This window comes from Nipponia nippon, unplaced genomic scaffold, assembly GCF_047370975.1.
Source record: "Nipponia nippon isolate SJK-2023a ecotype South Korea unplaced genomic scaffold, ASM4737097v1 scaffold_3, whole genome shotgun sequence".
NCBI classification, from domain to species: domain Eukaryota; kingdom Metazoa; phylum Chordata; class Aves; order Pelecaniformes; family Threskiornithidae; genus Nipponia; species Nipponia nippon.
Genome location: NW_028262347.1, coordinates 15,645,957 through 15,670,741, shown reverse-complemented (window position 1 = coordinate 15,670,741; position 24,785 = coordinate 15,645,957). Strand labels below are relative to the sequence as shown.

Below are 24,785 nucleotides of genomic sequence, written 5' to 3'. Positions count from 1 at the left end.
CCGCCGGCCCCGCTCCGCGCCGCGGCGGCTCCGCCGGGCCGGGCCGGGCCGGGCTGAGCCGGGCCGGGCCGGGCCGAGCCGAGCCGAGCCGAGCCAGGCCGCGGCGCTGCGCGGTGCGCGGAGGGGCAGCGCGGGCCCGGCGCCCCCCTCGGGGCGGGCGGCAGGCCCGGCTGCCGGCGGCGTCGCGGGGCGCGGCGCGCAGGCGCGGGGGGCGCGGGCATGCGCGCTGGGCGGCGGGGAGCCCGATCTGATAGGGAGCAGGGGCTGACACTACCCCCGTGTGGGCGGCGGAACGTCCCGAGGATGACGTGCGGCGTTCTCGAATCCCGTGTCTCGCTCGCTCGCTCGCCGCCGCCGCCGCCGAAGGAAACGGGAAAAGCAACAAGGAGGCAGGAGCAGGCGCGGCGCCATGGCGGCCCTGGAGCGGCCCGTGCCCAGTCCCGAGGCGTTCCTGGGCCAGCCCTGGGCCGCCTGGGTGCGGGAGGCCGCCCCCCCGCACGCGCACGGCGCCGCCCCCCCGCACAGTAAGGGCAGGGACCGGCCCGCGGCTCGGCACGCCGCTCCCCTCCCCCGGAGCGCACGCACGGCGGCGGGGCCGGGGGCCGGGGGCCCGGCCGGGCCGCCTGCCCCCCCCCTCCCCCGCCCCGCCGCCCGGGGCCGCGCCGCTCGGCGGGAGGTGCCGCCCCCCCGGGCGCTCAGCTGACGCGCCGAGCCCCCGGTGCCATGTGTGCGGGAGGCGCTGGCGCACGCCGCGCCGTGCCGTGCCGTGCCGTGCCGCTGCCCCGCGGCGCGGGCTCCGCCGCTGGGCCGGCGCCGCGGTGGGGGAAGGGGGCGAGGGGGAGGATGCGCGGCGCGGAGGGGCCGGAGGATGCTGCGGGCGGGGGGGGCGGGCGGAGGGTGCTGCCGCGAGGGGCCCGGCGGTTCCGCTCCCTGGCAGATGCTCCGACCATTGTGCTTTTGCTGTTGCAAATAGAAACAGTGCTCACCTCCTCACCTCTCCTCCTCCTCCCCCCGACAAACAATAAATGCACACCTCGGCCCTCGGTGCTTCCTGACTCTGCTTCTCTTCTGCAGGTGTAGATCTAGAAGAGACTGGAAAGGAGGGTGGAAAAAGCAGGGAGGTTATGAGGCTTAATAAAGAAGGTAAGTGGATAGTGCTGGCACACCTCTCTACCTGTCTGTCTCTTGGTGGCTGTGGATGACTGTGGTTTGGCCTTGACAGGGTAGTCTAATAGCGTGTGGATCTCTCTGCCGTGAAGAATGTTTCAGGGTTGGATACACACAGATGACTGTCACTGTGTCAACTTCTTTTGAAGTACGAGTATAACAGGTGTATGTGTGCGACTGACAGACATGGTGAAAGATAAGACAATTTTAAGTCAAAAGACAGCTACACATCAGTGGCCATATTGGATTTTTTTTGAAGACCCTGTCCTTTCTTGGTGCAACGTTTAACTTGCTTCTGTGTGAAGATAAGCATATAAACCCATGCATCAGCTTTAAACGTTGTATTATCATTGGCGACTGTAGTGAAAAACGTTTTCACTTGTGGAGGGAAATGGTCTGTTACAATCTTTGAGTTCATTCACTTTAGCTCAAGTCGCATTTTATTCTTTCATTCTTACTGCTGAGCGTGACTTACCGTCAACTGAGCGACCAATGTCTAATATTATCTTACGTTAGGCTAAGCCGTGCATATTATGCAAAACCAAATATAATAGGTCATTTGGGCCATAAGGTTTTCTGGTACCATAAGTATGAACAGGCAAATTCTAGGCTAATGGTATTTGCTAATATGTCACGCCTGACACAGTTCTGTCAGTTGCAAGAGGAGAAACTTTAGTGGTGAATGTAGGCAAATCAAATTGACATCTTTTGTTTGTGCCGTGCGTTGTTAGCATCATGCTGGGGTAACACCTAATACAGCTAGTGAAATGGTTTGGGACATATTTTCATGTAGCTTTCTGTTTGTTTCTGTTCTGTTAAGAAAGCGGCATGCATGTACAACCTTTCTGTCATGAGGAATGTTTCTTGTGAAGTCAGTTCATGAGGAGCGATCCCATCATAGTGAAACTTCGGTGTGACTTACTGATGCTGAGAGAAATCCCGCTATTACCTGCAATATCATAATATATATTCTGAAATGATGTTAAGTTTCTCGTGATATTATGGTTGTCATTACACGTGTGTTTAATTCTGAGCATCTTGGCAGCTTAAAGGAATCTTACGTTTTCTAAACAAGCTCTCGAAAAAAGAATGAATTAATCAGTAACGTAGACTTGTGTGATAAACTCTAAAATTGCGTGGCATACACATTAAATAAAATTATTTAAACTACCGTAAAACCTCCCTTTTGAAAGACCTTTATAGAGATGCCAAGCTTGATTGTGTTCCTGTCTTGATTCTTACATGCCTGAACCTCTCTATTTTGCCAGCCCAAAAATAAGTTCGAGGCAGAACTGGGATTTTTGTGTAGTATATTTATAGGTGAAAGGTTCAAGGCTCAAACAGTTGGTATGTCTATCAGTAATGTTGAGCATACGTTTGATTCAAAAGTAATCGAACAAAGATCTTGTTACTGGAGCTTGGCCTTCATAAGGAGCTTAATTTGTTGAGTTAAAATGTTCTGCGCCTCGAAGTCCTTGAACACAAATTCTTATTACAAGCTCACTTAAGACATAAAGATCTAAGCGCATCCATACTCCTTAGTCATACATAATGTGCAAATTGTTACCAGCTCTAGTCTCTCATTGTTTGGTTTTGGGGCAGTTAGAGACTCCATTAAAGGACCTTTATTTAAACTCACTATCCAGAAAAATTATTTCCCAACAAAGTATAATTTCATTGCTGACATCATGATAGTGACGGGTGTGAAGTGCTTATTAGCTTTTATAGTACTTACATTGTAATACAGTTTAAAAAACCCAAACTGACTGTTATATTTGGAAAATAAAAAGCTTTAGGAATATTATTGCTTCCAATTAGTAACTTGCTTTGGATCATTTAGAAAGAACTTTCACGAAGTTTGAATAAATTAGTATGTTGAAACATTTCTGCTGTGTTCACTTAAGCAGGCTGTTAATACAGGTGTTTGCACCACACCCATCTGTGTGTCTGAACACCCACTGTAAATCTTCCTTGAGCCTCACTATCCTTATTAATAAAGGTGGGGAAAAATTTGAAGACTTAGATTGATCTGCAGAAAACATTGCTTATGTACTTGCAGAAACGCTTGTGTGCTTATTCTGATTTTGCACACATCTGTTGCGTGACACGTTGGCTTTTTTTGTTTGCTTTGTTCATGGACAAGGGTTGCGGTCGTGGTAGGTCTTAATACCAAACCCAACTCATTTTTCTTCGCAATCTTATCTATCTGAGTAGGCCTTCTTATGGCATTTGTGGTGCCAGGAGATTGTAAGCAGTGTCTTAGAAAAATCAGAATTTACGTGTATAAGGTAACTGGAGGATTACGGATGGACAGGACTTTAAGTATCAAAAATTACTGTCCTGTTTGATAAAGATAGTGTAAAATCTGATCTCGTCGCATTTACTTCGTGTAGTATTTGTCTGTATTTCGTCAACTTTTAGTTGATACGACCAGATTTACGTGGCCGTTTGCTTGTAAGCAGTTAAGCAAGGAGCCTTTTTAGACTAGCTGAAAGTCTGCAGAGAGCATGGTGGGGGGAAGGGGTGGGAAGACGGTGGTCTCCTCCGGGCTGCGACAAGGTGGTTCACTTTGGTTTTGTAGAAAAAAAATTCCGTCAAATGTCAAAAAATGCTTCTAGCTAGCTTCATCCCTGCGTCACTGCCTCCTTTCTGGTTGTGTACTATATGTGTTTAGAGTGATGTGCTGCTCTTCCTCCTCCTGTTGACCCAGGTGGGGACCTGGGAGGCAGCATCCCCTGGTGACAGTGCGGAGAAACAGTGCCAAATCTCTGCCTGCCAAAGTGGTTGATACTTCTTAGCACATCCCTGGGCAAAGGGGTCGCAGTCCGGCTGTGCTGTTCATTTCTGTAATGCAAGAGATACACTGAGGCCACGTGCCCCCTGTGCCCCATCCTTAGGGCAGAAGTAAAGACGTAGAAGTATTGCTCACTGCTTTCCTGTATTCTATAGTGTGTATGTAGGCAGCACAGAGGGAGAGAAATTTCCTGAACGTTTGTTCAGTTTTGTAGATGGAATTGCTTTTTGCATGCTAATATTTACTTTATTTTTTCCTTTAGCAAATGCAGTATGTCCACAGTTGACTTTTACTGACATGTAGATTTGGGGAGAGGGGGTTAATAAGTTGCAAATGTTCACAGAAAATGAAAAATTTTATGCATAAATGTTTGTGCTAGAAAAAAAAAAACTTATCTGCTTATCTAATCAGGAAACAGAAACAGTATTGTGTAAGTTATCTGACAAATCACTACCAAACAACCAACTTAGCTAAAAGAAGGGTTATCAGAATTGGGGAAGCATTTAGAATTTATATTAAATTTTTAAAAGTTGAATGGCATATTTGAAGAATTGAAGATTTTCTTGTAGATAGCGTGCATAGTAAAAGGAGTCTATATTTATTTGACAATTTGTGTCCTGTAAAAAGTCACAGTAACTGTATGCCTGAGACAGATACAGTGATCTTTTATCATCAGTCATAACCTGTAACTGATTTTAGATTAGTTTTGGAGGCATATGTTTTACTTCATACAACATTTAAGAAAATAGTAGAAGAATGTGAATTTTGTTGTCTTACGTACAAACTCTTATTAATAATTGGTTTAGCAAATGTGCAAGCATTAAGTGCTGGGAGTATTTCTAGGTAGGCGCAGGCTGTAAAGGAGCAAAAGATATCCCGTGTATCTTTGTGAACTACAGCAGGGTTAAATATGACCTATGGGATTTAGATCTATATCTGGGTACTTGGTGTCATAGTCAACTTCAGTTTCTCAGTTCAGTGGGTTTGTATTATTGAGGTTTCAATCTGATGATGTGTGTGTTTTGTCTTAGATAATCTTTTCACTAACCATACTGACTCATTATTGTTTAGCGTTAAGGATGTTACATAAAAAATTCTATTCTGTTTTTCTGATGTTGTGTTAAAATTCGAGATTCCCTATCCTTATTGCTCAGCCCTAAATTTGACCATTTTACTTGATGATTACAGATGCAAACTGGAGTTTTAAATCTATTGGATAGTTGTTTACAATGTATTTTCCCTATTTTGACTTCCCACATAAATATCTGATGGAAAGCTTTTTTGGTAAATTCTTCGGCAACACCAGAACAAAATTAAAGGGATACTGATTAGTTTTGCTTTCAGTATTTTTTTTTATTCTTCAGAAAAATATGTTGATGACTTTATCATTCTTTATGGAAAAATAAGACATTAAGGAGGTTGGGAGATGGTAGGGAACACTTCTGTAGGAAAAAAAAGCATGTAGCATACAACATTCTACTTTATGAAAAGCAAGAGGAAGAGAACTAAAATTATTTATGAGGAGATTGTGAAAGAAGAGAAGATGACAAAAACAGCTGGTTAATGTAAGCATACGTATTGGAGTCAATCTTCTTTATTTTAATTATTATTTATTTTTTTGTTTACTAGTGGTTTGCCGATGGTGCTGTTTGTCTCCTTTAAAAACATACCAAACAAAAACTTAAGAATAAAACATTCTTGTTTTTCTTAGCCGCCCTCATCTTTCACCTTTTTGTGGTGGTAGGGAATGTTGGAAAGGGCTGAGAGGGAAAGAAAATTATAACAAAGTTTTAAACACATACATACCCCAAAAGAAAGAGGTGAGGTTATGGAATTTAGACCAGCTTAGTTGGTAATTTGGGGTTGGTTTTGGTTTTGCAGTGGGCAAAAGAGAGGGGTGAATGCTGTATAATTTTCTTTCTCTTCCCTGTAAGCTAATAAGGTCTTCCAGAGATACTGGTTCTTAAACTGATGTAATATTCAGGTGGAGCTTGATGAGTGAAAGAACTGAGAATTGGCAGGGTACAAAACTGTGGCTGTTGTCAAGAGAAACTTTTTCTTACCATTCTTAGCTTTATGCTGGAAATAAGAATAATGAGCAAAGGTCCCCATGAGGGTTTTCTTCAGGATGAGAAATGACAATGGGATTGAGTTCTGGTGTGCATTCTGGTGTTCAAATGCCTGATTGGTTTAGTATATGATATCTGAGTCTGATTTTTATTTTTTTTTTCCCCCCATGGACAGCTTCTGCAAGGGGGTGGCGTGGCTCCTGGTTGTGGCTGTCACCACATTTAGTGTGTCTCAAGGAATGGTGACAGAGGAAGAATGAAACATTATGTATGATAGTGCCCAGAAATTTAGTCAGAATTGTAGTTTATCCTCATAGTTACATAGTTATTTTCTGAAACCTGTCCTTTAGTTCATCAGCCCACACACTGGATAAAAGGAGTGGAGTAATGCTAATGCTCTCTGATCAGACATTCTGTGTTTTGAATCAGGATTTTGACGTTTTTGAGTATGTATCTAAAACTGTTGTTCTATAAATGACTTCTTTAAAAATTCTGGTTTTGTTAGGTGGCACATATCTTGATGGAGTTCAGGTGATATTTCTCCCAGTATTTATGCGACAGTTATTCTGAAGAGGTTAGATCTCCTGTAGTTTAAGGTACCTCTTTTGAACACTGGTGGAGAAACCATGTGTGGTTTTCTGTCAGCTGACAGCACTGTGACTAAAGATCTGTCTCTGACATTCCTTCTACTTGTTGTAATTTATAACAGTACTTGAGAAGGAGGGAAATGATGTGTTTACTAGAGTGTACCCCAAGCTCTGTTATCACCACAGAAAGTGAAATGACTGCTTCTATTTAATTTTGATTGAGGTATAAAGACGTGTGTGTTTTCTTGTTGATCTGCCTCTCTATGTGGTTAATAGTTTATAGATTAAGTATAGGTTTCCATGTATAAAAAAAGACTACACGAGTTGAACCATTGTCACTGTGAAATGGAGTAATTGTCTTGAAATGGGCCTTTTGGTACTACTTAATGAAAAATTAGGACATTATCAGGTTCGGTTTTACCTTTGGGGCAAAAAATGTTAGCCATTTAACCAAGGCTGAGGTGTATGAGATGGAAGCAGTGGAAAATCCTATAGAAAATATGTTTCAAATAATTTTTTATTGAAATTGTAGATCATAGGCTTTCTGCCTACAGGATTCCTAAGTTTCTGGTAGTCCCAGTGAAAGTTTAGATTTATAATGCTGCATGCATTATTAAGAAAGATCACCTTCAGTAAAAATAGTATATAGATATGAGTATTTCTTAAAGAGTTAACTCCACCATAAGGTTATATGAGTGCCATGACAGCTTGTTATTGACAGTAATTTTGGAATAACTAGCAAGAAAGATTTTCAGTTTATATGGGCATGGATTAAGTTACTGGATCTCTCTGTATTCCAACTTCAACTTGGTGCAGAAGTTCTTCAGCTTGACCTTGAAAAAGCTGATTCAGGAGTTAATGGTGTAGGATGCCAGGTGAAGCTGTTGCCTTTAGGTAATTTATATGCAAAAAACCCTATGGCAAATGCTGTCATCATGCAGTAAGGGTATTTGACAGGGGTCTCTCAGCAAGTCTGTAGCAAGAAATCTTTGATGGTTCTTTTGCTGGAAAAGAAAGATGATCCAATTTTTTATCATAGTGCTGTGCAGCTGTCTAAGCTGACTCAGGTTGGAGATGGAATCTAGCACAGTTACTTAAGACCGATGTGGGGCAGAGGAAGACCAACTATTGCATGCATCATTTCTCTCTTTTTTCTTTTTTGTGTCTCTTTCTATGGTTGAATGTTGCTGATTTTAAGGGACTGGTTTTGTCATAACTTATTGTATAGCTTATTAAAAGTTATGCTTGAAAGCCACTGATGTTACTGGAGGAGTGAGCTTTCTGGTTGCTCTTGGTCTTGTATTCAGTTCTTGTACTCTAGAAATAGAGATGTCTTCCTTACTTCTGAAATGTTGTATTTATTATTCAGCCATTTACTTTCATAATTTACTAAGCCATATTAATAATACAACCCTTAAGCCCAACACATCTTCCTATTTACCTGTATTCTTGACAGCAATTGGAATTTAGAATTATTGGGTCTTGCTGCTTTTTGGTTTCTGTGTGCACGTATTTGTAAAATGTGTGGTGTTTGGCAAAAAAGAAGTGGAGTTCTCCCAGGCCAGAAAGAGCATCAGCCAGAAGTAGCAAAGAACTCAAAGGCAAAAGTTCTAGGTTCTGCACAACTGTTGGTACCAATATATGTCTAGTGCAGTTTCACTTAATCCCCAGGCCCCTCCTGAATCATCTGTAAAACGGAAGCAGTTGTATTGTGACAGAGCTGCGCACAGTACACAAGGGGTTTAGGCTTGCTTCCCTTTCCGTTCCCTTGGAGCAGGTGTTCGGCAGGAGAGACAGAAGGGTGACTGATGAGGTAACATCAAGATGTAAGAATGGCTGGCAAAGGGCAAGAGTTCATGGTCTTTGATTCTGTGTGGTGATCTTTGCTGTGCTCTTTTCTTTTGTTTGTTTTGTTTATGATTTTTTTCTAATATACAATGTTTGATGTTTTCTGCCCAGTCATTCTTTCTCTTCCTTTTCCTGCCGCAGGGGGCTAGACATAGGGGACAGGCAGAGACTGGGAATTTGAAGTTATATTTGGATTGAGCACGGCTAACATCATATAAGTAATAGTTGTTGCCAGGTTTGTTTTATCAGAAGTGTCTTCTCTACCAAGACAAAACAGGATGCACTGGTCCTCTCCAGTGGCAGAAAAAGGTGACCAGCTTGTCATTGTTCTGAGCTAAAATGGTCAGAATGGAAGCAGAGATTTACATAAGTGTAAATCATCGTGTGTGTTCCATCTTTGAATCTCTGATAGGTATTCTATCCTCAAGCGGCCTTTAGGCTGGCCACTTGTGTTTGTCCAGATTAGATAGATTATCAGGTGGTAGTTAGCCTATCCGTTATTTTTTTAAGCTGCTCTTGGTTGTGTCTCGTTGAGATAGGATGCTACTGATGATTAAAATCCAAAAAGTTTGCTGGACCCGTGCCACCACAACAACCACTGACAGAGCCAAAACCTTGTTTGTTTGGGGCTGATAGTGGAAACAGTCAGAGGACAATGATCTGGATGAATATAAGTAACTCATCTGTTACTGCCATGATTGGGGAGGCAGTATTATTATTTGCATGATCCTAATGCCTAGCAGCCCCATCAGAGACTAGACGCTACTGTGCAGGGTGCTAGCGGAGGGGGGAAGGGTGTGTGCATGTGTGTGTTGTGAAATCATTGTGCTGCAGAGAACTAATTTTTTAATATGTGACAAAGCAGGAGTTTTAATATTGACAAACAAAAGTACTTAGTTGCTCAACATGATAGGTGGTAGACTTTAGCCTAAGCTAAAGTCACTGTCTTAGAACTGTGGCAAGGAAAGCTTTACGGTGATGTTTGGAGGGCAGTGAGGTAGTTTTGCAAGAGCTTGGAAGGTATCCTTACTCAACTGTGGAAGTTGGCCTGAATGAAAATACAGACTGGTTGTTAAAAACTTAGTAAATGGATGCTGACAGCATGAGCCAACTAGAAACGTGAGTAAATGGTGTGACAGCAAGTAGGATGTGGACAGTATAGTGTAGGTAAGACAGAGGAGCCTGGAAAGCAAAGATGAGTCGTTCCCAGTTTTTAAAGCTGGAATGGAGGATTGTGCATAGAAGGATGCAGAGAGAATAATGGTAGATCAGTATGACAAAATAGAAGAAATAACTTTTGGAAGGGTGTGAGCAAGCAGGATAATGTTTATCAAGATGAAAAAGAGGAAAATGTTGGTTAACTAATGTGAGATGAAGACCTGGACAAACCTTTAGCTCTGAACATGTTCAGAGAAGACTTTGGCCTAAGGATGCAAGACAGGAAGAATCATTTAGATATAGATGTAGCCTGAATGAACAGATCAAGAGAGAAGTCATTGTCAAAGATGACATAGTATTTCATATCTGAATGATGGGCAAGATGATAATGCTGTCCACAGTGATCAAGAAAGGAGGTGGAGAAAAGAGGGTGGGAGAGGTGAGATCTAAGTTCTGTTCTAGCTCTATTGAGCTAAAACTGACAGCTACTCAGTGACAAGAGGTGTCAGAAAGATAGGCTGAGATTTTTTGTTTAGACATAAATCTACTCTGTTTGAGACCTGTCTCCTTAGGCGCTGCGTTTGTGGATGAAATTCCCTTCTTAAGGGAAGGGGCAAAAGATGTAGCTCAATGGAGCCCTACCAGAAGACAATGGCGGAATAAGGAGTCTTCCAGTGACCTGTGAAGGGGTTGGTACAGGGAGGAAGGGAAGCAGGAGAGGGTAGAGTCATGGAAGTCAGAAAAGGAGAATAAATGCTTTAAAAGGAGAAATGCATTTAATTTTTATGAAAAACACACAAGGGTTATGGATGATGGAAATGATTAACTTATTTTGACATTGCAATAGTAAAAGGTTTTTAGACATTTTAGCGCAGATAGTTTCAGTGGAGTGCAAGGGACAGCTAAAGGGAGCTCAGGCTGAAGTTGGAGACAAATTAAAAGTGTAATTTGTTATCAAACAGTTCATAATGAGCTTAGAGGTGAAAGAAGTCTAGAAGGAGGTGTAGTTAGAGAAGCAAGGGGTCAGAGGTAGATTTCCAAACATAGGAGAGACCAATTGGGTGTCCTGCCATTCTGTCAGAGCAAGAGGAGAAAGGAGATGTGAGGTATGGGGTGATGTGAGTGAGGCAAGTGGAAAGAGCAGGACAGATGTGTTTTCTATCTATGGTATGAAGAAGAAGTGAGAGCTGTAAGGAAGAGAAAGGGAGTGAGAACAGAGAATGTGAAATCATTATTATGTTTTTCGAGCTTTCTCTTGGAATAAATATTTGCATTCTATTGTGGAGAAGGAAATGGATACAAGAGAAGAGGTTTGAGGAGTGAGTCAAAAGTAGGAGGAAAAAAGGCTGAAATTGCAGGTGTGGGTTCAGCTCAACTGGAGGAATGGTACAGCTTAGTAAGCAGCAGGAGAGAGAGAGAAAATGTGCAATAACCTCATTTCCAGACTGGTTTCTTTTTCCACTGCAAATTCTAGGACAGGCAAGAATAAAGCAAAGGAAATGGATATTTAAGATGAGCATGGGTTCAGGATTGGTGGAGTTGGACCTAGTCGCAAGAAGGAGAAGCAAAAACTATCAAGGGTGGAAACAAAACGGGCAAAAAAATATTGTGTCAGTGTGAAAGAGGGTGGAGTCCTGGGTATCAGAAATAATGGGATGGGAATAATGAGCAGTGCTGAGAGAGTAAATTGATGCCGTTCTGTATATGTCAGGTCAGCCTTTGGGTCAGGTTCTCGGATGAAAGATTCTTTTGGAGATGACTGGAGAGAAGACTGCTGGCAGTTTGTGCTCTCTGACAACCCCATGCTTGAGTCCATAACATGCCTTTGAGAAAGTTCAAAGCCTTTAAGAAGAGCAGCATTTTGGAGAAATCCAGAGAATATTGCCTTTTCTCCAAGGACAGAGAAGAGTGTGTAGACCATGGCTGTGGCAACAGAATGCTTCTATGCTTTGGTGACTGGTCATATTCATCACATTGTGCGATGGACATGAAAGTAGTTTGCTTGCTGGTTTCTAGCTCGGTAGTTCTGTTCTTTGCAGTGCATCGTAAGTAGATAATATATCTATGTGATCTATCAGCTACTGATAGTGACTTGTGCTTCCTGCTTCCAGAGCCGAGACAAGGCCATAGGATTACATTATCATGGACCGGGCCCCGGCTCACGTCGTACTGCGCAGGGTGTATCATCAGAGCTTGGGCGCGGTGCTGCGGTAGACATCATTGTATGGCTTTTGCTTGTCTTGCAAGACAAAGCAAGCTTGTTGCTGTCTACACGCTACAGGCAGGCAAGCTTTATGATACAGAGCTTTTTTTTTTTTTTTTTTCCCTGAGAAGGCAGGACTTACTGATTTTTGAGGTGTTATATGGAATGGCTGCCATTCATGATGCAGGCTCTTCAGTGTTTAAGAAGTTAATCTCAGGTTTTTGCATCTCTTTAGTAGATCTAAACATCTGTGTGAGGAAAGAGACAGGAAGAGGAGAATGCTGTGGGAAAGAGTTGTTCACTCATGCACGGAGGATTGAGCTGATCCTTTGACTTGGAAGGTTTTACCCATTCCCTTGCCTGCCTTTCCCAAGCAACTTTCTGCCTGTCCCTGTATGTTATCAATGTTCACTCATCCCAACAGCTTACACATTTTGTCTTGCAGTGTTACTGAGAAAAAAAGAAAAGAAAAAATGTCTTCAGATTTTCTCTTCAGGGTCTCTCAGGGTTTTTTTGTGCACTATCGTGAAGTTTTGTGGTTCTAATCTATATTCATGCTTTTGTTTTATTTGTGGCTTTTTAGAAGACTTGGAGAACCTTGGGCAAATATACTAAGAAACTGAATGCATGGCAATGGAAAAATATAAGGAGAAATGGGAGGAAAAAATGTTTAAGCTCTTGAAATTATGGTGAGCTGTGTGTATAGAGCTTTTAATAGAGCCTTTGTACATTCTGTGCTTGGTGTAAGTTTTCTTCAGCTGCTCTCATAACTTGCAACACACTGGGTGTGAATGTTACCAAGCCTTGTAGGTATTTAGATTCTGAAAGAGGTAATGCAGCTTTACATATTTTTGGGTTTCTTGTTCATCTGAAAAATTATTCTTGACTGCACCTCTGAAGGAGGCAATGCTACAAGTTTCATTTTGCGGCATTTATTATTGTTTCCAGCTTTTCAAGATACCTGTCACTTTTCTGACTGTTTGTTTTCCAAGCTCTTTGGAAAATCAAAGCTATTGTAAGCCTTTATTGCTTTCCTGGAAGGTAAGAATTTATCCTGAATGTGAGTTTTTGTGGGTGGTTGGTTTTTTTTTTTTAATTTCTTGTTATTAAGTATACATTTGGGAAAGTTCTGAAGAGATGTGTAACATGTTCAAATGATGTAACATGTATAAAAGTGGTAGCTTTAAAAACCAGTAAGATATGGTCTGTATTTCAGAGAGCTTACAATGCACTTCAAACAAAGCCATAAGCAGTGTATGTTGTGAAGACAAGAATCGGTCTATGAATGTTGAAAAATTTTGTGCAGGCAGCTATTTTAAGGAGGAATTGGAAGGAGGTAGAGAATAATTAGTTGATGTGGAGGAAGGAGGCATCAAAGCTGATAGTACAGTGCACAGGAAAGTATGTACAGAACAGATTTCTAGTGAAAGCAGTTTATTTGGTTTGTTAATATTGTTTTACTATCTTGGAGCTGGAAAGCAAAACTAATTGTAGTTGCTGAACTGCAAAAATAAGATAAATCTTAATCTTCCTTAACTCTGTTCCCTACACATGCCCTCTGTTCTCCAAATACTTAAACATTCCCTTTTTTATTAGGCTTCAACCTTATCTGTTCTTTTGAATGGTGCCCTAGTTTTGATACTAGGCAAAAAGTGAAGAGAAACTAACACATTGTGTATGCAACAACATTTGTCATTCTTTCACACTCCTCCTTCTGTATTAGTTCTTTTATGCCCATTTGTTTGTATATTACAGGATCAGAGGATAAATGACATGCAAAATTCTAAGCAGCTTTGACTCTTACGGACTTTCAGCCTTAGAGTGAATCTGTTGTGTCCAAATTCCTCTGAAGTTTGAATTTATTTCAGGAGAACCCCTTGAATGTGGGCTTTTCATGGCAGATTTCTGACGTACCATGTGCAAGCATAGAGTGCTATGAAAACAATATACAGTACAAGTGCTTTTAAAAGCTTCTTCATTTTAATACTATGAGGTTGTGAGAGAGACTTTCCCTGTGTTCAAAATCATGTATTAAAGCTGCTTTGAGTAATAATCAGGACGGCATGTTTATCTCCAGAGGCAAGGTATGAAATGTGATTCATGCCTACAGCCCACCTATCAGTGTGAGGAGAGGCAGAGGGAGCAAGTGAATGGGAAGAAATCATGAGAATAAACAAGTTGATTACTGATAGTGTTTATAGATCACCTTTCATTGGAAAAAGGCCCAAAGTGTACTGCCAGCTATGTGCAGAAATTAATCCATTTGTCACTGAAAGGGGGCAGGGGCATTTTTGAACGCAAATATGGCTGCTGCTGACCGCCTAATCCTACCTGCACTGGAACTAAATGAAAGAATGCTGAAAGCCTACTGTGTACTGGTAAGGTGTAATCCAGTCCTCACTGAAATATATTATTGCATAATGATTTGGAAAGGAAAGGAACAATACCTTATTTCTAGATTACAAAGAGAATACAGTACATAGAAGGTATTTATTTACCAAAAAAAAAAAAAAAAGACAAAATGACCACAGCACATTACCTTTCCCTGTGAGAGGTCATGGCAGGCTTTACTGACTAGTGCTCTGTTCACCGGTTTCCAAAAGATGATGCTCCCATTGGCAGCAAATTTTGCTCATTAAAATTAATCAGTGATCGAAGACTGCCATCTTTCAAAATACGTTGTTGGGGTTACCCAAACCAAGCTTATGAGAACAGGCCAGTTCTTTTTATAGCAAAAAACCCACAGTACTTCACTATATTTTAGCAAGTCACCACAAATACTAGTATGGTGCTTTTCTATCATTTTAAAATTACTTAACAGTAGAATTTGATGTTACTGCTCCAAAAGCTAGTTTGCTTGCTCCTCTCCTGTGCAAACATCACTAGCATCATCTTCTTTTCTGCACCTCCTCTGCCAGTGAGGACCGTGTGTACTTTACCCGATATGATAGGATATGATCTTATAATCTCTATTTTGATTTTTATTGGCAGTTTGCTTTTCGTTTCTGTTTCTGGAAATGGTCATCCTAGATACTTCATGATTTTACTTGGGTTCTTTTTCCATCCAAGATAGGAAGGGAAACTAGCTGGTGATACAGTAATAATTGAAGATTATAACTGGCAATTAATTTCCACTACCATCATGGGTAGATTTATAACATTAGCAAATCCTCCATGACTAGCCTGCAGCTCTGCCTTTTGTCTGGTAGAACACTGCCTCTAGCCTGAAGCAATATTTCATTGTGCCCACTGGATTTTGCTGAAAATAAAATCTACTGTGGCCACGCAGCTCCTCAAGAGGGAATATACAAGTGAGCATCAGAACACCGTAGTGCAAAATAGGCTGGGAGTGGTGAGTATATTGAATGAAATAGTAGTTTAAAGAGGTACCTTTAAATTGGGTAACTATTACATGATTGCAACGTAATCTTTTTCTCTGCAGTTTTTCTCTTGTAAAATACAGGCACTGAATTGATACATTCCATCATACATAGAGCTTATGCAATTGGGGTTAAAAAAATACATAATTTTTTCTTTATAACAAACAGAAGTAAATTTGGTCGTTGTGTTAGGAAGCACTGCTATCTAAAATATAAGTAGGGAAGGAAGAATTACCTTAGAGGGTGGATTAATTGAAGTATTACTCCCTGTGCAAAGCAGTCTTGAAGAAGGCTGAAAGTGCATGACTGGAGAGTAGGAGGGAGGTGAATACTACTACTTTTTATACAACTTTACTGAATTACTGTGTCCCAGTTATGATGTGCACATCAGCTGTTGGAAAAACTGGAAGGAGTTCAGAAAAATCTACATTAATTTGAGGTCTGGATAATCAGCTTTAGAATGGAAGATTTAAGAAGCTCAATCTGTTTAGTTTATCAACAGGCGATAGAGGCTACCTGATAAGTCTGTAAGTACTTAGGGTGAAGGTATCTGACAGTTAGCTGGTTCTTTGTCAGCTAGATTAAGGGGATTCTCATGGCTGAAAGCTGAAGTGAGATCAGTTCAGACTAGAAATAAGGTGCACTTTTCTAATGATGCAATTAAATAGGAACAGCTTATCAAGGGATGTAGTAGACCCTCTGTTGCACAAAATCCTTGCATAAGGCCCTGGTGCTTTCCCAGGAAGGATGCTTTGGCCATCCAGAAAGCTTGGGTTTGAAGAAAGAATAATGTGATGAAATTCTATGGCCTGTTTTAACATGGAAAGTCAGATTTTTCTTCTTAATTCCTCTCCTCTCTAAAATTTTGTACATGTTAAATGCTTCTTTTGTTAAAAGAGAAGTTCATGTGAAAGATGAGGTGATCAAAGCAAAAAGGCAGCTTTCTAGTGGGATGGGTGAGAAGGGACCGTCCTTTGACAGCAGGTAAAAGAGGAAGTAACACTTTCCATTCTTCTTTTATATTTTCCTCGTAATCAAAACCAAAAATACCCCCTCAGTCATTAATTCCAAGCATAACTTAATAATTTACCAATATAATTGTTAGCCTTCTTGGAAGCATTGCAGATAGTTTGTGCCTTCTCACTCTAAGTTCATGTAACTGAGAGCTGGACCCGAACGCCTTCTTTGGCTTTACTTTGTTTGCAAAGCAAAGCAGCCTTTGTTAATACATTTTTCCTGGTGCTGCTTTCTTGTCCATGGATTTATGAGGACATAGCAGGTGAATCTTTTTGGTAAGGTAAGAGACTCTAATTTCTAATGAATTCTGTGAGAACTGTTTTTGTCCTGGTTTTGCAAAAGAAATAGTAGGAATTTTGAAGGACATTAGCACTTGCATCATTTAGTTTGCTTCTTTGTTGTAAAATCATCACCAGTCTGAGTGAAAGGGTCACCTTTTCTCTTGGTTATGCCCACAGCAAGGCCAATCAATGCTGATTTAAGGTACCGTTCAACTTAGATGAGAGGCGTTGTATATGTGGGGTTAAAGGAAGCGCCTAACCTGCTTTCAGTGAAGACACTTTCAGAGATTTCCCCAGCATCAGTGGTCCTGTAACTCTTGTAAGCACTGTGTACAAAATAAGTGGAACGCAAATGTGCTGCATCTCAAGTTTATAAATTCTCCTCCCTCATCCCCTTACCAGTATTGCTGCCTCCAAAAACTTGTAAAAGAAGGCAGCATGAATTGAGGTTCTAAAAAAGAAAATATGCAATATTGGATTTCTTTTTATGAAATGTTAGGTTTGGGGACTTACATACCCAAGAAAAACCAAAGAATTTCTAGACTTCAGAATAGGTGTGTGTGTTTGTTTTTTTTTTTTTCCCGGGCAGCTGGAAGAGCTAAAACAAACTGTGAATTGGAAGATGAGGTTTGCTCCAAACGTGTGTCAGTGTGAGTTCTCTTCTAGAGCCATGTGAATTCTCTGTGCGTGAGCTCAGGCTGTTTCTGGTCAGGAACGTACAGGGTCACACATGTCCTGTGCTGCCTTGTGGTAGTACCGTGAGGGAGTTCTAAAGGTCCAGGGAATCTGAATCTTCCTCAGTTCCTTGTTGCTGCCTGTGACAAGGTGGCACAGCTTGACAGGTGTGTGATCCATCAGTTCTTAGCTGAGTAGTTACAAAATATTTAGAAGTTTACACTTGGAGTTGCCTTTAATGTGTTACCTGTGTAGTGAGCTGGACTGAATGTTTGGACTGAGTGTCCTTGTCATGGTCCCCTCACTATGTAGATCCCTCTATCCTCTACCCCGACCAGATGATTGGTCTACTGAACCTTCCCAGCATCATTTAATCCATACCTGCATTCAGGTAAATTGTATTTGAGACTGTGACAAATAGAACAATAAAAGATGATATTTGCTTTGATGTAAGGCACTAAAAAGGGTAACTGGTAATCTGAAAGCAGTTCACAAAGGAGACTGGTACCCTGCAGTAGGGACAGATTCATTAAAAACTGGACGAAGTGGTCAGATAAAGTTGTTCTACCTGCATGGTGTGACCAGAGAAGGCAGTGGTTTGAGCTGTGTATTAGGCAGATCTAGCTCGCTATTGCTGTCAGAAAAAGATCTTTAAAATGTATGGAAACTCCATTGTATTGTAGAAAGCTCAAGGCTTCACCTTCCTGTGAAGTAGTGTTCCTCATGGCTGTTATTCAGGATGGAAGTTAACAGCATCAGAGTTCTTATTTCTCATTTGCCTTCTACAGGAACAAGGTACACATTGAAAAAAATCATGCTCTAGATTGTCATGCCAGTCTCAAAGTCTAAATGGATCAGTACTGTCATCTTTCAAAAGTTGTGCTTGCTTCAGGAGAAACAAGCTGCAGAGCTTCAGAGCCTCATACGACAGCACCAAACCATTCTGGGTATTTCCTTGGCTTTTTGTGTCAGTGTTCTGCCTATCAGAAGGCGGGGCATCTTGAACCATGCGTTTCCATGTGATGTCTATTGATGACAAAGAAGCCCTTCCTCTCTTCCCCACTCCCCTTACCAAAACGTGAAGGTGTGCTTCTGCAGGAGACAAATGACAGTAGTCACTCGCACCAGAAGAGTTCCTGTCCTGAATGGCACTGATGTGAAGAAGCCCATTAGCCCTTGCTAAACAGTATGTACTTGATACAGCACATAGGTCAGATGCCAGCTCCAGGAGAGGAGTACGTCCATCTCTGTATGTCTGATTGAACTGAGACTCTACTTTCTTACTGCTGAGAGAGAGCCACACTGACCTGTCAGGAGGAAAAAATGTTGCTTTTACTGTAGTGACTCTTCAGGATGCTATAGGCAGGGTAGGTTCTGCAGTGTGGACTTGGAAGTGTGGGAATGAAACACTTCATGCTGATGTGGGAGCTTAAGGATGCAGAGAGCTAGTGCACAATCCTGACGGTTGCATCAGGCCATCTTTTAAATTGTGTGGTGGCTAAACTAGCAGCAAACTGTGGTACAAATAGACATTTGGAGTCTGAAAAAGACCTAAAGCACACAAAAAGGTTAGCAAGAACAAGATGAAGGATGGCACTGCAGCATTGACATATTTGTGTGCTGAAAATCTACAGGCGGATTACAGCAGATATCCTAAAAATATATGTATATGTGTATACATATATTCATATATTTAGAAAATGCTCTGTAGTCATGTTTGCTTTGAATTTCGAGATTTTTCTTAAGTATCTGGTGATTCAAAATGACCCTCTTTCAAGGCATCAGTTACGTTCCCTCATCTGATGTCACAACTTTTATACAGTGTGCTCTGGGTCTTTTGCCTAAATGAAAGCTGGTTTTAATTTGTGATATGTTGGAAAATATTTGTTTTATTTGGCTATTCATGTTTTAATAATTTGAAAAATTACAAGAAATCAGTACTGTTATTTATCAGTCTCTCTTGGATTTCTTATTTTGTTTCAACTGTCTCTTTTATAGCAACTGGTTTTAGCTATAAAATGTATATATTATATACTCCCAAGTGGAACTAGTGTTTGGGAGTTGGTCAATATGTGTCTGTATTATATAGCTGGTATTTCTATATGATCCTCGTCCATGGCCAGTATTTTAGGTGGACTGTTTCTCTTGCCAGGGGTGGCTTTGTGAGAATTCTCTCAGTGATATTGCAGCAAAAGCAACACTTACAAAAGAGCGAAAGCCTGACCCTTGGGTTTGTATAGATACAAAACGTCCACGTGTATACTGCTTTGAAAGAAGTTTAAATAGTGCTTAAATAGCGTTTGCTGCCAGTATCTAATATATTGTCTGTTGCAGGTTTTGGGAACAGTTTGCCCTTGTCTGTATTAGCATCCAGACTGTTTTCTGTCCTGATCAGGCGACCTGTAGTTGACATCTGCTGTCAGTTAAAGATTGCTGAGGGGCCTTGGTTTGTAGAGGTCTTCCCCTGTGGCCTGGGGACAGTGAGTCTGGCTGTGCGCATGTCACTTTCATTTGGCGTTACTGGTTTGTTTCTCTCTGCTTACCCTCTCCTTCAGGAGTGTAACAGTAAATGGAGGGAAAGGGGGTTCAGAAGAAAGTAAATTCTCTGATGTCCTACTGTAATAAAATATCTAAAGTCTGGAGATTTTTTCTATTAAGGCAGATAAAGTAAACATGATATTTCTGCATTTTAAAAATGTAGTCTTCTTTTAAGGATATTGTTGGTTTTATTTTGGTTTGACTAATGGCTTACCCTTTCAGAACCAGTGAACATAGTTTTAATGCTTTAGTAACACACTTGTCTAAAGCACTTGGCAGGCTGCTAATAAATTAAGCCTCTCAAGCTTTCCGTGGAGTGTCACGGATGGAGAAACAGAAACATGGAGAGGCCAAGTGGCTTGCTCCAAACATATAAGATGAATCTCCAGTTGTGTTGCTGGAGTGCTTTGGTTAGGTGCACTTTCATTTGGAGATTGTATGAGTCTGGGGTGAGTAAAAAAAAAAAAAAATTGTTGCGTGTAATTGCAGCACATGGCACATTTCCAACAACATTCCCCAAACACGTGTATCTTGTTGTTTACATGGTGTAGCTAGTTGCATCTGTGCAGAGGCTACGTCCCCCTTTGCCTCACTTTGAGTAACCATTGATACTTTTGTGAAGAGCAGGGTAATGGAGGACCAGGTGTTCCCATATGTGGGAACTTGGAGACTGAAACCAGCCACAGCTTTACACTGCTGCTGGCAAGTTACGTTTTAATTCTTCCTTTGTTTGAGGAGAGAAAAAACTGCTTTTCCACATCTCTCCGGAATGTGCCAGTCTTATTGGGCTATCTTATGGAAGAGATTTTGTCATCAGAATAGTTGTGCTGTCTTTTTTTTATTGTTGTTGTTTTCTTTCGTTGCATTTAAAATGCTGTACTTGCAGTCAAACAAGGTTAAATACTTCGCAAAATCCAGGTCTCTGTCCAGACAGCACTGGCAAGCCTTGCCTTGGAGTGCGTTATTTGTACAGGAATATCTGTGGACTGCACTCTGCTAACCTGTGTATTGAAGCCTCAGATAGCTTTGAATTGTGGGGTGTTTGTCCTCAGAATTTGCTCTTAGATCCAAGCAGCTGGCAGAGTAGCAATTTGATGGTACTGTGTGTGTTCCATAGCTTGAAGGAGGCTTTCCTTCACTTCAGCGTTTATCAGTTCATTATTTCTTTTTATGAGAGCAAGCTGGCTCAGAGTGCTCCTATGGAGCTGGTTCATTCAGAGAGACATTTTGCAGCAAGGAACTTCTGCTTTTACTTGGTTTTGAGTTGCTTCTGACATTTTCTGCCATAGGTTTGCTTTTAATTAGAGGGGTTTGGGCAGGTGAAAGGGCATGGAGGGCTAGAGGTGAGAGGAAGTTACCCTGGAGAAGAAGGGCAGGGAGGAGGAGCAGGGGGGCATTTCGCACTGTGGTAGAGTTCCGGGAGCCTGTCTTTGGAAGTTTCAGATGTGTCCTGGCTAGTAGCATGCCCTCTTGCCTAATTTGCTTTATGTGTAAGTGATTCAGATATGCCTAATGGGAATACTGTGGGAGCTTGCAAATTGCCAGAATCTGTTTGAAGGAATCAAGAAGTGTGGTAAATGATTAAGTTTTTGTTTGCTTAGGGTGTCCTGAGTTTTGATGGTGTCTGGGCTACTGATGGCTTACAGTTCCCTTGGAATGTGTGTTCAGCACTCTGCACGGCAAAATAGAGGGCAAAGTTTTCATTAACAGCGGGATAACTCCCATTATGAATGATCTTGCTCACCTTGTCCAAAAACCTTTCTTAAAAGTTCAGAATATTGACTATTTTGAAAATAAGAACATTTCTTTTTCATTTATGTTTGGAGGTTGTAAAATCTAGAAGTCTTCTGAATGTAATTGAAAACCACGCAGTCAAATCAGTGCATGTCGCTTAAGAAGATCCTTATATCCTTATATGCAGATGTCATGATGATAACATAGTAATTCAGTCATTAAAATATAAGTTTAGGCCTTGGTGGGTTTGTTCTGTAACTTTAATAGAGTGAAATAAGATTCCAGTGTGTGAAATAACAGTTGACGATAGAACTGGAAAAAATAGTCCTGTGTTATTTACATAAATTTTTAAATATTTTTTTGCGAAGAAGAAATATTCATATGGGAGGAACGCTTTAATTTTTTTTTGTATAGCATATCTTTTTGGTTGAATTTTAGCAGAGATGATTTTATTCACAGTTTCATCAGTGGTTTTGCAACAAGTTTGAGATTTTGTAATGCTCTGTTTCCACAGAGGAATAAAAGTCCTTGTAAGGTTATTGAAACACGCAGTTGTAAAGCGCTTGTAAATTATCTTGGAATGTAAACAGTGATTGTGAGCTAGCTATGAGTATGTTATTTTAATAAGAATTGGGGCATGTTTTGATAATTAACTGGGCATGAATGATTACTAGTGATTTCTATTGTATTATAATTTCTTTTTCATGATTGCTTCCTTTTTTTTTTTTTTCTTTTTTTTTTTCTCCTTTCTTTGACAAGGGGAGTTCTCATCTGTTAATTTCTGGTAGCTACCCTGTTGATACTGAACCCAAATAAATTAATTGTGAATGGCCGAATGGCCAAATGGCCAAATGGCCAGCTTCTGAACTGTAAGTGCTAGATAGTTGCAACATTCTCCTTGCTGTAAAATGTAACTCTTGGATGAAACGAAATCTTCCCTCTTTACATACATGCAGTTATAGCCTAAGATTTTGAATTCAGGGTTGGATCTTAGTTATGCCCATGTTTTCCATTGAAGTTGTTAGTGTATTGTTGAATTTAATAGCTGATGACTTTGATAGCATTAGCCATAAAATTCAGCTCGTTCATGAAACGGAAACTGCTTCCACTTAAGTGGTAAAGAAATAGAATTGTAATTAGCAAGTTCTGATTTGTGTTTATGAAGAGTTTAGGATGGTACAGGCAAGAAGAAAAAAAAATCTCTTTTGTTATTCACTAACTTAAAACTATGTTGAGAAAATGTGGTAATATTACAAGGTTTTAAATAGTTAAAGTGGTGTTGCAAGTATCCTTCAAGTATTGCAAATATAGGTAATGAGTGATAAAATAATAAAGTAATATTTCAGACCTTGAAGAAACTCGTTAAATCAGTAAAGAAATTTACGGGTGAGGTATCCAGACTGCCTTAACTCTATTGTATAGTCATGTGATAACTATGCATCCCAGTAACTTACTCAGAGTATGTGCTTCCACATAGTTAGGGTTTTGTTTTGTTTGTTTTTTTTTTTTACAGCCCTTGGTGGCTTTTTACATTGCAGAAACATGTTGTTCTAATCAAAATAAAGAGTTCAGTTTTATAAACTACAAAGATTCTTGACTTTTTAATGCTCACAATTGAGAGACAAGTTTTTAAAGTGTGGCCGTTTGACTATTTAGGTATCAAATTATATACTGCACTTGAACTTGGAGACTTAAAAGAACAAATGCACTTTGAGGTATGAAACTGGTTTAGGAATCCTCTGCCTATGACAGAAGCTTTGAAGATGCTTCATGTTTAACATTGTGGAAGAAAATGCAGGGGCTTTCTATCATGAATATTTGAAAAAAAATAAATGTACTGTTAAACCTTTCTGCTCTGATAACTACAGAATATCCTTTCTGTGGCAAAGTTGTTGGAAAGACTATTTGTGATAATCTCAGAAAGAGGACGGTATTTAATTGCCGAGTAGTTGGACAGATCATTTACAGAAGCTTGATTAACAGGGAGTTTACGTTAGCAAGTGGTGTCTCATGCCATTCAGATACAGAGTTCAACAAAACTCACAGGTCTATCAAACAGGAGATTCGGAAGGAAAGTACACATCACTAACTTGGGCATTTTGGGAGTGATACTCCAAATATGCACTTTACGGATGTGTATGGTCATTCCTTGTACTGTGCTGAGTGGGGTGTTAGTGCATACTGCACATACTCAGATATTTAGCCTTCTTAACAAAGAATTTCACAGCCTCTTTTGGTTAGAATAGTGATTCTGTCTGACGTTATATTCATTTACCCTTCATTAAATCCATGCATCACATTAATCTCTCACCCAACTGCTGCCAAGATCCCTGAGGCAGGTACCTTCCACAGGGCTGGTGCCACAACAGCATACACAGTGCAGTCCTCAATTGAGATGTGTTGCATCCCTCAAGATATGTGTGTACCTCTTTCACGCTGAAGCAGCTTCAGCTCAAGCAAGCAGCTCCAGAGTTTGCTTCTGATCCTCGACGTAGTTCCACTTGGAGAACATGCAAACAATTCTCAGTGGACAGATGTTCACTTGCATGGCTGCTGTACCATATTTAGACTATTTTCTGTTGTTGTTTTTTTTTTTTTTTCCAGAAGCTGAATTTTGTTGAACTTGGTCTTTTGGAAGAGTACCAGTGGGTTTTTTCCAGATGAAATGTTGTGATAGGAATTAGCTGTCACTTATGCCATTGTAATTATCACATAAACTTGTAGATGAGGTGTTAACATATTTTAAGATATGCATAATAATGGATATACTTATTTTCTTGTGTGATGCTTTTCGTCAATAAATTTTAAAGTGTTTAATTAGGAGTTACAATGTACATAGCTCCCCCTGATGTACAGGGAAAGGCACTAAGAATTCAAGAAATTTGGCTAAAAGTTCTCCCAGTAGGCGATGAAGGAATGCAGGGTTTGACTCCTCCTTTGTCCACTGTCCTGTCTGTTGGATTGTGCAGTAATTAGTAACAGCCCTCCAAGGACCCATACTGTTACAGTAAATGGGGGTAAGGCTTGCTCCTTGTAATAGTGTGGAGGATATTTTTGTTTAATGGGGTTGGTGAAAAGGTCTCTTAAGTGGTCTTCATCCATGAATCTTGATGACTTTTTATTGCTTTGTGGTGCTGGAGTGTGCCTTAAATGCATGAGACAAGGCAGTGCATTTTTGCTTCTCTGTCTCCTTTTTCTTCTGTCTATTCAAGGCTCTATCACTGCTGAAGCCAGGTGTGTGCCAGAGAATTGAGAGTGTCTCTGAAAAGCTGTGTCTTGGACTCTATTTAGGAAACCTTAGTCCAATGACCCTACAATTAGGTAAATCATGAAG

At 40.7% G+C, this 24,785-nt stretch overlaps 1 protein-coding gene across 11 annotated transcripts in view; it reads left to right on the top strand.

The window, feature by feature from the left end:
* The first annotated feature begins 257 nt into the window (after positions 1–257).
* ATXN7L1 (ataxin 7 like 1) overlaps positions 258–24,785 on the top strand; it is a 122,433-nt gene continuing 97,905 nt past the window's right edge. For all 11 annotated transcript variants that reach the window (XR_015706208.1, XR_015706204.1, XR_015706207.1 and 8 more), the window contains exons 1-2: positions 258–524; positions 1,075–1,143. Coding sequence is in view for 3 of the 11 variants with exons in the window: in XM_087763971.1 (XP_087620097.1) it covers positions 410–524; positions 1,075–1,143 (184 nt within the window). In the remaining 8 variants the exon portion in view is untranslated. The remainder of the gene's footprint in view (positions 525–1,074; positions 1,144–24,785) is intronic.